The 14,834-nt window shown below is 36.3% G+C and overlaps 1 protein-coding gene across 4 annotated transcripts in view; it reads right to left on the reverse strand.

Annotated features, from left to right (window-relative positions):
• NOL4 (nucleolar protein 4) overlaps positions 1 to 14,834 on the reverse strand; it is a 285,053-nt gene that overhangs the window by 214,634 nt on the left and 55,585 nt on the right. For 2 of the 4 annotated variants that reach the window (XM_053664284.1, XM_037154496.2), the window contains exons 1-2: positions 4,358 to 4,471; positions 3,343 to 3,383 (exon numbers count right to left, since the gene is read on the reverse strand). Coding sequence is in view for 2 of the 4 variants with exons in the window: in XM_037154493.2 (XP_037010388.2) it covers positions 3,343 to 3,405; positions 4,358 to 4,507 (213 nt within the window). In the remaining 2 variants the exon portion in view is untranslated. Of the gene's footprint in view, positions 1 to 3,342; positions 3,406 to 4,357; positions 4,508 to 14,834 lie in introns of those variants that run through there. The other 2 variants (XM_037154493.2, XM_037154492.2) reach the window with 2 other exon arrangements.

The raw sequence follows: 14,834 nt of genomic DNA on the forward strand, positions 1-14,834 counted from the left end.
CACACGCCAGAGTGTCAAGAAAACTGAAATATAACCCTCTCATTTTATCTGTGAGTAAACTGGGGCCTAAGCCAAAAAGATGTTAAATTAATAGTTTGGAACTCCTGGATTATAGTTTAGTGCTATTTTTTCACAACAAAATGGCTACACATTTTGCTCCTTAGTCTCACTATATGTTGACAAGAATTCTGGGAATTTTTACATGACAAGGTAGCAGAAACTAGAGCAAGTTAAGAAGTGCTGAACCAGTAGATATTTATTTTTCAGAAAGGACAAAAATGATGCTAACTAAAATGTTAAGATTAATTGTCCTACCTCTGATAGAATAAAGATTTTCCTTTTTAATTTTCAGAGTAGAAGGGTAGAAATTCTACATGATAGATTATATTCCTACAGTATGTCACTGGATATATTCAATAAATATTAAAAACAAATTCTTTCAATGAAACCAGGTTTTCAATTTTTTTGAAAATTAATTTAACAGTCAATCTCTGTGAAAAGCAAATGAAATAACTAACATTTCCATAAACTTAATCTAGCAAAAGAGTTTGTAAACACGGGAACTCCGGCCTTCTTTCACGTTTTCTGTCAGCCCAGTCTAGCCTTGGATGAGAGTTACACTGTGGACTTCCGGGGACAATGATGTCTACGGGACACACACCCAATAAAGCATGGGTCATCGCCATTCCCATCCCCCAACGCAGGCCTGGGCAGGCAGAAGAAAGGCAACCTGCATTTCTACCTGCAACACATCATATCCCAAGCACTTCACACATCCTAACTCACTTAGTTCACTACACCATGCATGCCATATCTCCCTCTAGACAGAAAGAAAGAAAAAAAGTAAATCCTTTCCCTAAAGTGACACAAAGAGGAAGTGCTAGATTTGAATTTTGACACTGAGTGCATCTGGCTACTCGCCTATTTTCTCTTAGCTACAGCATAGAATCTCCACTCTGAATTAAAGTCATGTAATTACTGGCAGCTATATATGTGAGGAATACATGTCAGTTTACTGTATCATACTACAAGTTGTGTGGGCGTGTACATATATAAATATACATGCAAACTGTTCTATTGAAAACACTTTTCCCCCCTTAGTTCCTGGATTTCCACCAGCTACTCTAGGTTGCCATGTTTTTTCAAGAAAGAGCTTTCAAACTCGACCCTTTAATGGTTCCCTGACTTAAGGAAATTCTGAAAAGCAGCTGTGCTTAGCCTATGATAGAATACCAGTGACAAAAGACAGCCAGAGGAGAGTGGCACATGCCCGAAGGTGGATTCAGGCAGAAGCTGAGAAGAGTTAAACACTGGAAGACAAACAACATTCCGCATCAGTGTCTTATAATGTTGCATCATTAATTTTTCAGTGACTCTTCAAATTCTATGTATCCGCATTCGATTTTCAGTACAAGGATAGACCTTAAATTCAAATATGTATGATAATTGAGTGATCCACTCTGTTAATGTAGATAATCAAGAGTTTACTATTGTCAAGTACACTGATGAAAACACCTTCAACGCACCAATCGCAGTTAATATGGAGCCAGTGGTAAATACGAAGACCTCAGACACTAGAATTCAACAATGACTGAAAATAATAATCATGATAGCCTTCACATATTCCTGAAATGTGTCATTTTATGTGGATTTTTTTCAAAGCACTCATGAGTAATAAACAGAACATATACCCTCCAATTTTATCTATAGTCAGATAAGTTTGCAATAAAATTTAAATTATATAATGCCTAGATATTTCAAGGAATGATATACTGCAGATAGGTAAAAACAAATAGCATTCAAAAGTTAATCCAATATTAAAGGACCACCATTTCCTGCAGAGTGAAAACATAGAAAGATTTGCAAAATAGGCAAAGTAAATAAAATGACCACTAAATCTATTGATAATATTATTCAGACAATATGATACGCTTTAATGATTAGTTGTGTAAGTATGGTTTCTTGGCCATGTAGGAAAAGGAAGAAAAAGAAGGTCAATAAACATAATCATGCATGCGCTATGAGCTAATGTGTTAGAAGTAGAGAAAATTTTAAACCTAATAAGACCATCATAATTGCAATAGGTACCTAGCTAATTCTACTAATGACTAGCCAGTTCCAGTATTAGTATTGAGAACTAAACTCAGACCCAACAGTCTAGCGACTGATTAGCACATTTCAAACTATGCTTTGTTTTATGCTCCATTAATTGAACATTTGTATTCATTTTTAACATTAGACTTAAGTTCGCTGTAGAGTCAAGTGCATTGCAGCAGGTTTTTTCCTATGATGAGTTATTACTCTACAACATGATCATGTTTTCTAATCAGAATTCAATTTAGATATACGAGAAGGTAAAAGGTTAAGCCAAAAAGAACCTTCATGATATTAGGAAAAGATGAAAATACTCTAGATGTGAAAATAAACTATAAACTTGGGAAAGAGAAAGATCTCCAAAGAGAACATTCTCAAGAGGAAATGGATAATGTTTCAGCTGCTGCTTATACTTTAAAAGTTGATGTCCCTACACCAAAAAGCAGAAAATATCTTTATAGTTAATACAAAATGATTTGTTTAAAAAACATACTGTTTACCAATTCACTGTAAGTGTTTAACATGCAAAATGGGAATGGATCATATTCTCTACTTTATATTAAGAAAACAAAGAGTGACATGTTTGGGTCTATCTCATTGACCCATGTTTCCGCTGTAGTTAAAGATCTCTAACTAGTGCAAGTGGAAAGATTAAATTCCTTAAAATTGCTTTTGGCACCTAATCAGATTTGGCTGCCACACTAATACAGACAATGAAGCCACTCATTTTTCATTTAATACCATTACACTTATGTATGTCTACCTCACAGAGTCCTGTCAGGCTCAGGTAGCTATTTCATGGAAATAAACTATTATACGAGTACACAGTTAGTGACATTAGTAGATCAATATACAATTATTTTCCTATTACCATCCAGAGATGAAACCCTGGCTTAGGAGACAGGTGACATGAGTATGTTCAGTAATATTAGTCTACATAAAAATATCCTGAGGAAGATAGGTCATTGTCATTAGTCATGATAAGAATGTCTCCTGAGATATGTAAGTCAAAAGAAAGTTTATGTGGCAGAATCATGTAAGGAAACTTACAATAGGGCCTGCCCACAAACCATGCAATTTGGAAACAGCCAAGAAACAAAACCATAGAGAAGAAGAGATAAATACAACATGTATTAGGGGTTATTATGCAACTACAAAGGTTCAATATGACCCTGGAAATATAGCAAAAAATAGTTATGGAAAAGAAGCTATTTCTTATGCTCAGTAGCTAATTTCAAACATATGTACCTGTATTTGAAACTTTGAGCATTTCACACATTTTTCTGTATCTGAAAAAAAAATGGATCCAGACTGATATTGTGTATCAATACAGCTGAAAACAGTTAATATAAAGGCAGCCAAAAGCAAAGTTCAATAAGAATTCTAAAAAAGGATATTATTCTGACTGTTGATAAAATACTTCTGATGTATATTTTGCTTATATTTGAAAAGAATAATTTACTGTTCAATTTTCCTAGAAAGGATGAAATATCTATATTAAGATGATTTCATAAACTATTTAATTAAATAAAAAGCTAGATTAAAGTGTCTAGATTGGACTGTAAGTATAGTTAGACACTTTAGAAATAATACATAATTCCATTTTGACAATGTATTTCAATATCTAACAGTTAATTAAGTCTGCTTTTCATATAATTTATGATATAAACATCATATATATCCACTTAGAATGTTTGAGGGCACTGATCTATGAAAATACATATATTTTAATCTATTCTGGAATATTAAGAAACATATACCCTTTGGTACAAATGTATTTATATAAAGAGACATTGAAAAGCTATAAGTTTTTTTCTTATTCATGTGATCATAAGTATTAAGTAGTAAATACTTAAACATATTAATATGATTTGAAGAGGAAGGAATGTTAAAACCACAGTGGTAGTACAAAGGTTCATGTGTTCCAGTCTGTACTTCATGTAGTATGATACAGAGAATAAAACAACATGAATGCATCTTCCCATCTGTGGGCATCTGACTGGCTCTACCACATACTGTGCAGATTTAAAGAAAACAACTCGAGAATCCTAGAGACAGGTTTAAATTACGTAGTTGGTGAACATATGGCCAACATAGAATAAGTAATAATTAAATCATAGTTTAAATGGTGGATTTGACCATGATATGGTCTAATCTATGTTGAAGATAGAATGTTTATAATTATTTAGCCCACTTTTAATAAGCATTCATACATAGTACCAAATTTCAAAATGCATGCCTTTTTTGTGCCTTTCTAACTTACTGCTTTGTAAGTTCTCTTCTGTCCGGCATGTTTCCGAATTTGTTCTCCATTTGGCCCTGTTTCCACGTGCATCGAGTAGATGATGTCGAAGAAATCTTCCACCACAGCTACCTGACGCAGAGACAGCTTCTCATCCACCCCTACGCCATCCTGGGAACAGGCCAGAGAGAGGAAAGCAACCCACGAAATTAGTGAAAAGAAGTGTGCATGTAATGCAATGTGAATACATGCAGCTGATTAAACTAAAACATTTCCATAAACTGAACCAAATCATAGAGATAGGAAATTTTTTAAAAGTCATTAATAAATATCTCATCATATTAGATGTTACTTACATGTAGAATATTAAGAAACATGAAAAAAGTTATTTGACATTGTTAATCATGCTTACCCACAAATGCCATCTTTTTAAGTTTTTATAATGACTTTTTTATAACCATCAGTATAACTTAAATTATTCTTATATATATATATATATATATATAATATGAGGCCCGATAACATTTTATTATAATAATTTCATTCTAAACAATGATTCACTCATCCAGTTAATATTTATTGAGTTGCTGGGTACAGAAAGTTATTAGAAAAATAAAAAATATGGAATCTCTATCCTTAAATATTATATAACCTAGGAAAAAATGCATTTATTATGCTATCACTATTAAACTAAAGAACAGCATGTGCCAAAGGTTAAAAACGTGAGCTCCAGCTATCTAGGTGTGACCTTTAACTCCTCCAATCAGAGGCTGCGCATTTTACGCGAACCACTTAAATCTCTCTACATTTCAGTTTTCTGAACTGAAAAACAGAGACAATAGAGCCCACTCAACAGAATTTCAAGAATTAAATAATATATGTCAGAGACATAACCTAATACTTGGCATATATAATGAACATGTCATTTTAATGATCATGATAAAAACGTAAACAAAATAGGAGTTTGGAGAACAAAGCTATCACCTCTCGTGGAAGTAGCTTATTCGTAAATTAATTAACTAATTAATTAATTTTTAGCCTTACCTGATGACATTTTTTTCATTACTTTTTAGAGAAAGAGGGAGACAGAGAAACATCAGTGCAAGAGAGAAGAAGCGATTGGTTGCTTCCAGTATGCATCTTGTCCCAGCTGGGGAATCATAGGCACCTAGGCCAGGGACCGAACCCGCAACCTAGGTATGTGTCCTGACAAGGAATCAAACCCATAACTTTTTAGTTATGGGATGACACTCCAACCAACTGAGCCTCAATGGCCAAGGCCTGGAATAGCTTCTTGAAAGAAACAAAAGGTGACATGAGTAGTAGTTTATTCAAGCAGGACAAAAGCCATGGCAGTGGGAAGTGTAGCAAAGAGCCTGAAGTTCCCATGGATGATAGAAAAGAATAAGAAATAAGTTTGGAATGAGATAAGAATGAAATTTAATCTCACATTGCAGCAACATGAGTTTTCTGCACAAGGGGGTGATTAATCTCTGCAAAATTACTATGCAGTCAAATGGCGAGAACCTCTTTGAACAATAGTCCCAGCAGACTCAGCTCACTGCAGAACTGAAGGCAGGTTATGTAGTGCTTTTTGTGAGTGTGATTTTTTTTTTTTCTGATTTACCATAGGTCTCAGAAATAGAAGTGCTTAAAACAGCATATTCAAATAACTATATGAGGCCTGGCCAGAAGTTATCCAGCCATGTTCTATGAAAAAGAGACACTTAATGAAGAAGATACAAGAAACATTGTACATAGGGCAATGACACCCCAGTCTCCTTCAAAGTAGGCACTTTGGGACTTCACAGAGTTTTCCCAATTGCCATCAGCTGCCCAGTCATATCTTCCTGAATCTCACCAATGGTCTGAAATCTCTACTCTTTCAAATGTAATTTTAGTTTTGAGAAAAGCCAAAAGTCACAGAGCACCAAATCTGGCCTCTAAGGAGGCTGGGTCACCAGGGTGATTTGATGTTTTGCAAAAAACTGTGCGTGAGACCTGATGCATGAGTGGGCACACTGTCGTGATGAAGCTGCCATTCACCAGTTGTCCATAGCTGCAGCCTTCTGAATCATCTGAATAGTTTCCACAGAGGAATGTTCAAACTCAGCACAAAATCTGATGCAGATTCATTGCTCTACTGGCTCACTCATTTTGAATGCAATGGCCACACAGTACACATGCTCACTCAATGCCATCTACCACCCCCACTGACTAGTACGAGGTCATCATTGTTCATGCATGCACATTCCAGTCCATGCTCCTTGGCTGCCAGGTCACATTGATGTCACACAAACCATTCTCATATTAACAATGGTTGGACTTCTCTGGACAGACCTCATATATGTGAAGTTGTACACAAGGCCAAATTGCCAGGCACTTCATCTTTGTTAGATATGAAGTGCCCCCTCACAAATTAGGACACATGTGAATCCTAACTAGGTTTCAAATCTTTCCTCACTTCTCTCCTTTATCATCTCTCTTGTCATTCCTCTATATGAGTCTGCATAGATGATTGCTCACCGCTTGTGATGCCAGAGCAACATGTCCTCGGAGTGCAGCGAACAGCCTGGAACATGGTTGCACCCTCAGAAAGCTGCTTGGGGAGCACCTTTCAGACTCCCACCCCGGCGCCCCCGCCTAGAGACTGACTACTCCTCAGAGAACATCTACTTTCCCTGGACTGGAAATCCAAATTTTAGCTCTACCCACCAGCAAAACACCCATAAAGCTGGTTTTTTTCCCCACACATAAAAATTTTACAGTTTCCTCTCATTTCCTTTGCTCATTAACCAGAAATGTAGGAATTTTGTTTAGCTTGTACACTGTGAGCAATGGAAGGATGACAGCCTGTTTGTTTATTCCTTCCACAAGTATTTCATGACAGGCAAATACCGCTGAGCCCTCTGCTATGTGCTGAAATTACCACGCTGTATGATGCAGGTAACCCACGTCTTTGTGGGGTTTACGGTCTAGTACAGCAAATCCAGCACAAATCATTGCTAGGGTTGTACATGAACTCCCTGTGGCTTCTGTAACAAATTAGCACAAAACAAGATAAACGTCCTCTCTCAAAGTCCTGGAGACCGTAAATCTAAAATCAAGCTGTTGGCAGAGTGGCATCTCCTCTGGAAGCCCTGGGGAAATTCAGTCTCTGCCTCATCCAGCTTCTGGTGGTTGCCAGCGTTCCATGGATTGAGGTCACACCACACTGCCTTACCCTCCTCCTGTGTCTTTCTTGTGTGTCTCTCTCTTATAGAACCCATCTTATATGGTGGCATGTAAGTACCAATCAGATTATCCGGGGTAATCTTATCTCAAAATTCTTATTTCTATCTCTGAGGACTCTTGTTATTCCAAACAAGGAAATATTTCCAAATTCCATAAATTAGGACTGGAAATCCTTGGTCATTACTGGACCAGTTGCAGGTGGTTCAATACAGATGGTTGCAAAAATGCAAGTTGTGATAAGAAAGCAAATACAGGAGATGCAGCAAGATCATTGCTTAACAGTCAAAATTCTCTCAAGACATTGTAAGCTTAGTGCCTACAGAGATAACATTGAAATCACATATGTTATGAAAGGAAACTCATTACCCTTCTGTCATGTGGACCCGTCACCTTCAAAGTATAACTCCAGTCAACCTCCACAGCACTCTCCATTTGATGCAATACCCAGATGTTTTTTTCCACTGCTCAAAATGGTTTTGAACTCATTGCTTTTGATGCCTTTTAGTGCTTCTGCTGTTTTTTGTTTTACCTTTTCCACATCCACAAAACATTTCCCTTTTAGGACCTATTTCATTAAGGGAAACAAAAAAAGATTGCTTGGGGCGAGATCCAGTGAATAGGGAGGGTGGGGCATGGGGGTCATGAGTTTTGGTCAAAAATTAATGAACACTCGGTGTGGTTTGGGCAGATGTGCTTGTAAATCACCCATCACGAAATGGGCAAATGTCTTGAAAGTGTCTTCAAAAAAATTCACCAAAGCTGAATGCAGCCTCTCACAACAATGCCAGCTGGTACACTGATACAGATGGGTTCCTAGAATATTCTCCTAGAAGGAAAAGCCCGCACGACAAGGTGTTTGCCCTCCAGATAATAATTGCAGGTTTTAGGGGGCCCTTCCTTGTAAAAGCAAGTTTCTCAGATCACTAGATTGTGCTAGGACACAAACCAGGGCTCCAGAGCTCAAGCTGTTACCCCTATGACGATGAAAGACACATGACAGAATGTACATTTTCACTCTTGTTCTGCAGAATGTGCTAACTGTCGAAGTGGCCATCTACGAACCTGAACTGTCTGATTAGCCTCAGAGGCACATCCTGCCATTGGGCCCTCAGGGCTTCAGTTCACTCATATATTTAAAAAACAAATAACAAAGTGTGTGGTAAATCAAATAATTTAGAAACAATCTTGAGCTAAAAATTTTTTTGATTTAATATATTGATTATTGAAGAAATTCACCCTAATCATATATAAAATAAAGTGTTGATAAACCAAATTATGAACTTTTATCTGCAGCATTCTTTATCATCTTCTAAAGTGTTTCAATTACTGCCCATATTTTTTAAAAAGGAAAACAACAACCCTGCCCAGGTGGCTCGGTTGGTTGAAGCATTGTCCCCTACACCAAAAGGTTACAGGTTCGATTCCTAGTTGCAGCACATACAGGAGGCAATGGGTCCATGTTTCTCTTCTCTCTCTTTCTCCCCATATCTTTCTAAAAATCTATAAAAAATATGCTTAGGTGAGGATTTCTTAAAAATTATAAAATTAAGTTAACATAAAATAAAAATAAAATAACGTAGCATTTTAAACAATATTTCTGGGAAAATAATAAATCAGAAAAATAGTAGCATAAAGAAGAAAATGAAATATTTCATCCAAATATCATACTTCAACCTAAAAAATGTTTCTTGAGAGGCAAACCTATAAAATGTGTATTGATTTTGTACCAGCAATCCCTTTGCAAAAACAGAGAAAATTTAATCCCACTTCTTTCCAAAACTGATGACTTACCCCCCAAAACAGTACTGAATTCCAATGGCAAGAATTTATGTATTTTTCAATGACAAGTATTTATGGAGACCGTTCACTCTCTCTTCAGCACAAACAAAAGACCAAGTCACGAGGAGGCCAATTCCCTCCATCACAAAGAAGTCTGGGAAAACGCGGCTGTGCCGTAGGCGCAGATTCTGGCGGAATGAGCTCTGCTTGTCAGATAGGGCCTGACGGGCGACTTTTCACCACTTCCATGACACGTGCTGCCGCTGCCCTTGAAATACAAATACCTTTCGATTTCAAGGTGCTGATTAACCAAGTATTGTTTAGGCTGCTCATTTTCCTGCTTTTCCAGCATTTCACTTCACTAACATCTATCAACAGTTGATAGGTACACAAAAAGGTGAAAACTAAACTTCGCTCCTCGAAAACTGATCTGATATGAATTTAGGGTTTAAGACTCAGTCATCTGAGCGATCTCTTTTGGAATTTGCTGTGCGAGAGACATACACCTGTATCTTCTTGCATTTTCCCTTAACTAACAGACCCAATCATTACCTGAAATAGGGAGTGGTAAAAGCCCTTTTTCACCTCTGGTACTAAGAATCAGACCGAGATAAATAAAAGTGAGTTTCAGTGATACAAATATTCATTGAAAACTTAATGATAACAAAATTAATAGGTCATAAGACATAGGATATTCATGGCCAATGGCCTACAATACATTAGCATATTTGGAAGGAGATGCTAATAAAACAAAATAATAATACTTTAAAGCCTTTACAGCTAAGAAGTCAATCTTGTGAGTCATAATCCCAGGGGAAAAAAAGACAATTTTAGGATAACTGTGAAGTTAGAAACTGAGTTATGCACATTTGACCACAAAGTAAAATATTCTGACCTAATTATAAGGCAAGGAATGAAAGCCTAGAAGTAAAGATTCTTTACGTCTCAATGGGCCAGAAGAGCTACAGCAGAGTTTCACTAATGACATTGGAAGTGAGATCCTTGTCACAACTTTGTTACCACAGTTCCCCCAAGAATCTGAATGCATCTTCTGCTATGATCGATTGCTATCACTGTTATCATCATGATCACTGTTCATGTTATTGTCCCCTACATCCACAATCTAAAAGTCTAAATTGGTCTCTTACCCAGTAACCAAATAATTCCATGTGCGGACTAGCCCACCAGTCCAGTCTCTTCCCCTTATTCTACTTGGGTCCTGATTTACTAACCCAGAAAATGGCATTTGGAGCCTCACAGAAAATGCAAATAGGTTTCATTCCATGAGCCAAATCTATTTCTGGTAATGTGTATGTGGTACGTAAAGCCTTGCTCTGACTCAGTGTGGAAGATACACTTTATGGATTAGCATCGTGCACTATGGACTCAGAAATATGGAGTGGCAGGTGTGCTGTTTCAGACAACCCAGGCTTAGACTATGGGAGGAGCAGTCCCTTGATTGTTTCCATGAATTTCTCCCCATTACGATCTGTCCTCAAACAGTCAAAATAATCTTCCTTAAAAAGTATAACTATATCTGTGATTGACATAATATTAAATGTTAACTGTAACTAAAAAATAAGAATAAAAAATTTTAACTGTATCAATTTGGGATTTATAAATTTTTACTAGAATCCCATGCCCATACAATAAAACTCAAATGCCTTTATTTATTATACATTTAAATCTTATTAATTTGGTTCTAATTTATTTATCACTACCCACCTTATCTCTAGCCATTCCAACACAGTTTAATCACAATGAACTCTTTCCCTGAAAATTCAATAGAAGTTATGATTTATGACTTCCCCATCAGAATCCAAGCTTTTTGCAGGCAAAAACTGCATTTGTCTTTTTCATTACTACATCACAAGGACCTAGAATTGCACCAGGCAAAAAAATAAATGGGCTATAATTTATAGCCCATAATTTTTGAGTAGATAAATTAATAAATTAACAAATAAATGTTCTCTGCTATTTTCCTAGAATATCTTTCAACTGGCAAATTCCTACTCCCTCTTCAAAACCCATCTCACGTGTCCCGTGGTCCAGAAAGCTTTCTCTGACTCCTTAAAGTCAAGTTCTCACTTACTTCGCTGTTCTCTACCACCCTTTGCTCATTCCTGTTTTTAGAATTTAGCATGCTATTTTGTTTTGTTTACCTTATTTTTTATAATTTATATACAGTAAAATGCTCAGATCTTAAGTATACTGTTTAGCAAGTTTAAGTAACTATATCAAACAATGTTTCCATCACCCTATATAATTTTTTCATGGTCCTTCTTAGTCGGTTCCTTCAAAGCAACTACTGATGATTTCAATAACCAGGTTAGTATTTGCATATCCCAAGGGTTTTTTTAGTGGAATCATAGAGTATGCACTTGTGTACTTCTTGTGTCTCACTTCTTTTGTTTAGCATAATAACTTAAGAGATTTATTCATGTCTTTGTGTGCATCAATGTTTCATTCTTTCATTTCTGAATAATAATACCCCGTTGCAGGGCTAAGTCACAACGTCTCTATTTCCCTGTTAATGGGCATCTAGGCTGACTCCAGTTTGGCACTATTGTGAAAACAAGCTACTAGATTGTATTTTAAATGATCTCTTCACTATAAGATACTTACTCTGCACAATGAGCTCACCAAGAGAAGATGCTCAGTGAACTGATAATGATTGTGAAATTTTAACATCTAGCATAGTCCTTGGTATGTAGTACTTGATCAGTAAATATCCTATTAGAATGTGATTTGTGTCTTCATAACCTGGATAATTTGTAGAAACTCTTTGCCAATCAGTTGGTTCATGTTTATAGGTATTGGGAAGTGTTCGCACATTATGCCTCTTGGAAGTAAGCTACGATATTCCTTCATTTACTTCTTAAGTTTCCTTGGCAATTTCCTGACATTTCTTTGAGTCTTGGTTTTCTCATGGGATATAGAAAGATAATTATAACACATCCCTTTGGCTTGATTTGAAGATTACTTGAACTTTGCATGGAATTTAATAAGCACTAGACAAAGGTTAGTTATCACTTTATTATAGATAATTGTGTGTCCTTCAAATATCTGATTAGACCTTTTACATAAAGAGACAGAGTTCTGGGTGTAGTTCCCTAAAAAGTGTGGGAAAAAGTAAAAGGCACCCAGAAGAGCCAATATAATATTAAAGGAGAAGAACAGAGTCGAAGGACTGACACTGTCCAACTTCAAGACTTACTATCAAGGGACTGCAATCAAAACGGCATCATATTCATAAAAGAACAGATACATAGATCAATGCAGCAGAATATGAAGTACATAAATAGACCCACATATATATAGTCAACTGATCATTAACAAAGGAACAAAAGCAAAATTATGGAAAAGATCACCTTTTCAACAAATGGCGCTAGAATAACCGGACGTCTGCATGCAAACACACACAAAAAAGAATCCAGACACAGACTTTGCACTTTTCATAAAGACTAATTCAAAATGGATTACAGCCCTAAATTTACAAACTATAAAAACTCCTAGAATATAGGGAAAATATCCAAATGACCTTGGGCATGATGATGATTTTTTGTACAACACCAAGGGTTCTACATATGAAAAAAATATTGGTAGGATGGACTTAATTATAATTAAAATGTTCTGCTCTATGAAAGGCAGCATCAAGAGACTCAAAAGATAAGTAACAAATGAAGAAAAAATATTTTCAAAAGACATGATAAAAGATTGTTACTCAAAGTATACAGTCTTAAAATTCAACAACAAGAAAATAAAAACCTGATTTAAAAATGGACAAAAGATCTGAACAGTAACCTCATTGAAGAAGATGTACAAATGAAAAATCAAGCATGTCAAAAGATGTTCTACATAATATATCATCAGGAAAATACAAATTAAAACACTGAAATACTACCACATACTTATTAGAATGGCCAAACTCCAGAGCACTGACAATATCAAATTCTGACAAGGATGTAGATCAACAAGAACTGTCATTCATTGCTGGCGGGAATGTCAAATGGCTTGGGCACTTTGGCAGACAATGTGTCAGTTTCTTACAAAACTCCACGTATTCTTACCATATGATTCAGTTATGGTGCTCCTTGGTATTGACCTGAAGAAGCTGAAAACTTATGTCCACATAAAAACCTGTACACAGATATTTATGGCAGCTTTATTCATGATTGCCAAAACTTGGCAGTAACCAAAATATCCTTAGGTAGTTGAATAGATCATAAATTGTGGTATACACAGTGCTCAAATGAATGATCTGTGAAACCATAAAAAGACATGGGAAAAACCTTACATGCATATTACTTAGTAAACAAGCCACTCTGAAAGGTCCACATACTTGCCAGGAGTTAGGAGGGAGGAAGGGATAAATAAATGAAGCACAGAAAATGTTTAGGGAGAGAAACTATTCTTCAAGATATTGCAATGGTGAATGCATGTCATTATACATTATCTAAAACCATAAAACATGCAACACCAAGAGTGAATCCTAATATAAACTATGAACTTTAAATGATGATGACGTGTTGACATAGGTTCAAAAGTTGCAGCAAATGCACCACTCTGGTAAGGATGTTGGTGACAGAGGACACTGTGCAGAAGTGGAGGCAGGGGGTATATAAGAAGTCCCTGTAGTTTTTGCTCAAAACTTTCATGAATGTAAAATTGATCTAAAGAATAAAGTCTATTTCGGAGGGGTGGCGGGGGGAGTAGAAGGCCATGTACCCCTTCTAAGAGGGAAAGCCTTATTTTCCTGTGTGACCACAGTGGGAAGCTATTCAAGAGGAACTACGCCATCTCACCACATTTCTGAAAGTAACCAATTGAAAATACAGACAACTAAAATATAACCATGTATTATAGCTTTCCAACTGCATGTATTTCTAAAAATGTTTCTTCATATGTTTTAGTATAATTTATATTGAAAAATAAAATTCTGTGAAAGATGTAAAACATTCAATTCTATTAATATTCTTTTTAAGAAGGAAGAAAATTTCCATGACAAAGTAATTAGGATTAATAGCGAGCATAGTTTAAAGTGCAAACTCTCAAAATAAGGCAAGTTTTCTAGGGTCATATGATCAATGAGCCACAGGACTTAAAACAGAAACCTCCACCCCAAACGGGACTTTCACTGTAGCTCCTCCGGGCGTTCTGATTTGGTTCCCAGTATGATAATGTTTATATTTTCTATTAGTTTATAAATAAGGATTCTGGATGGTGCATTTGTGTTTTCACCCCATAGGATATCCCTCTCCCCCGCTCCTCTGTTTTTTTTTTTTTTGTTTGTTTGTTTGTTTGTTTCACAAAACTGACTTTCTGGCAATGTCTTCATCTCTGGTGGGGAACTGCTCGGGCTCCTGGCCTGGACTTGCCATAAATTTCGTGTGTGCAGAGAAGGCTTCCACAGCTCATGAAGGAAATTTTCTCTCTACATCAGAGGACTTAAAAAACGAATAAAACAAGCCAGTCTCCCATTTAG

This window comes from Artibeus jamaicensis, unplaced genomic scaffold, assembly GCF_021234435.1.
Source record: "Artibeus jamaicensis isolate MK-2021 breed Jamaican fruit bat unplaced genomic scaffold, CSHL_Jam_final contig_354, whole genome shotgun sequence".
NCBI classification, from domain to species: Eukaryota; Metazoa; Chordata; class Mammalia; order Chiroptera; family Phyllostomidae; genus Artibeus; species Artibeus jamaicensis.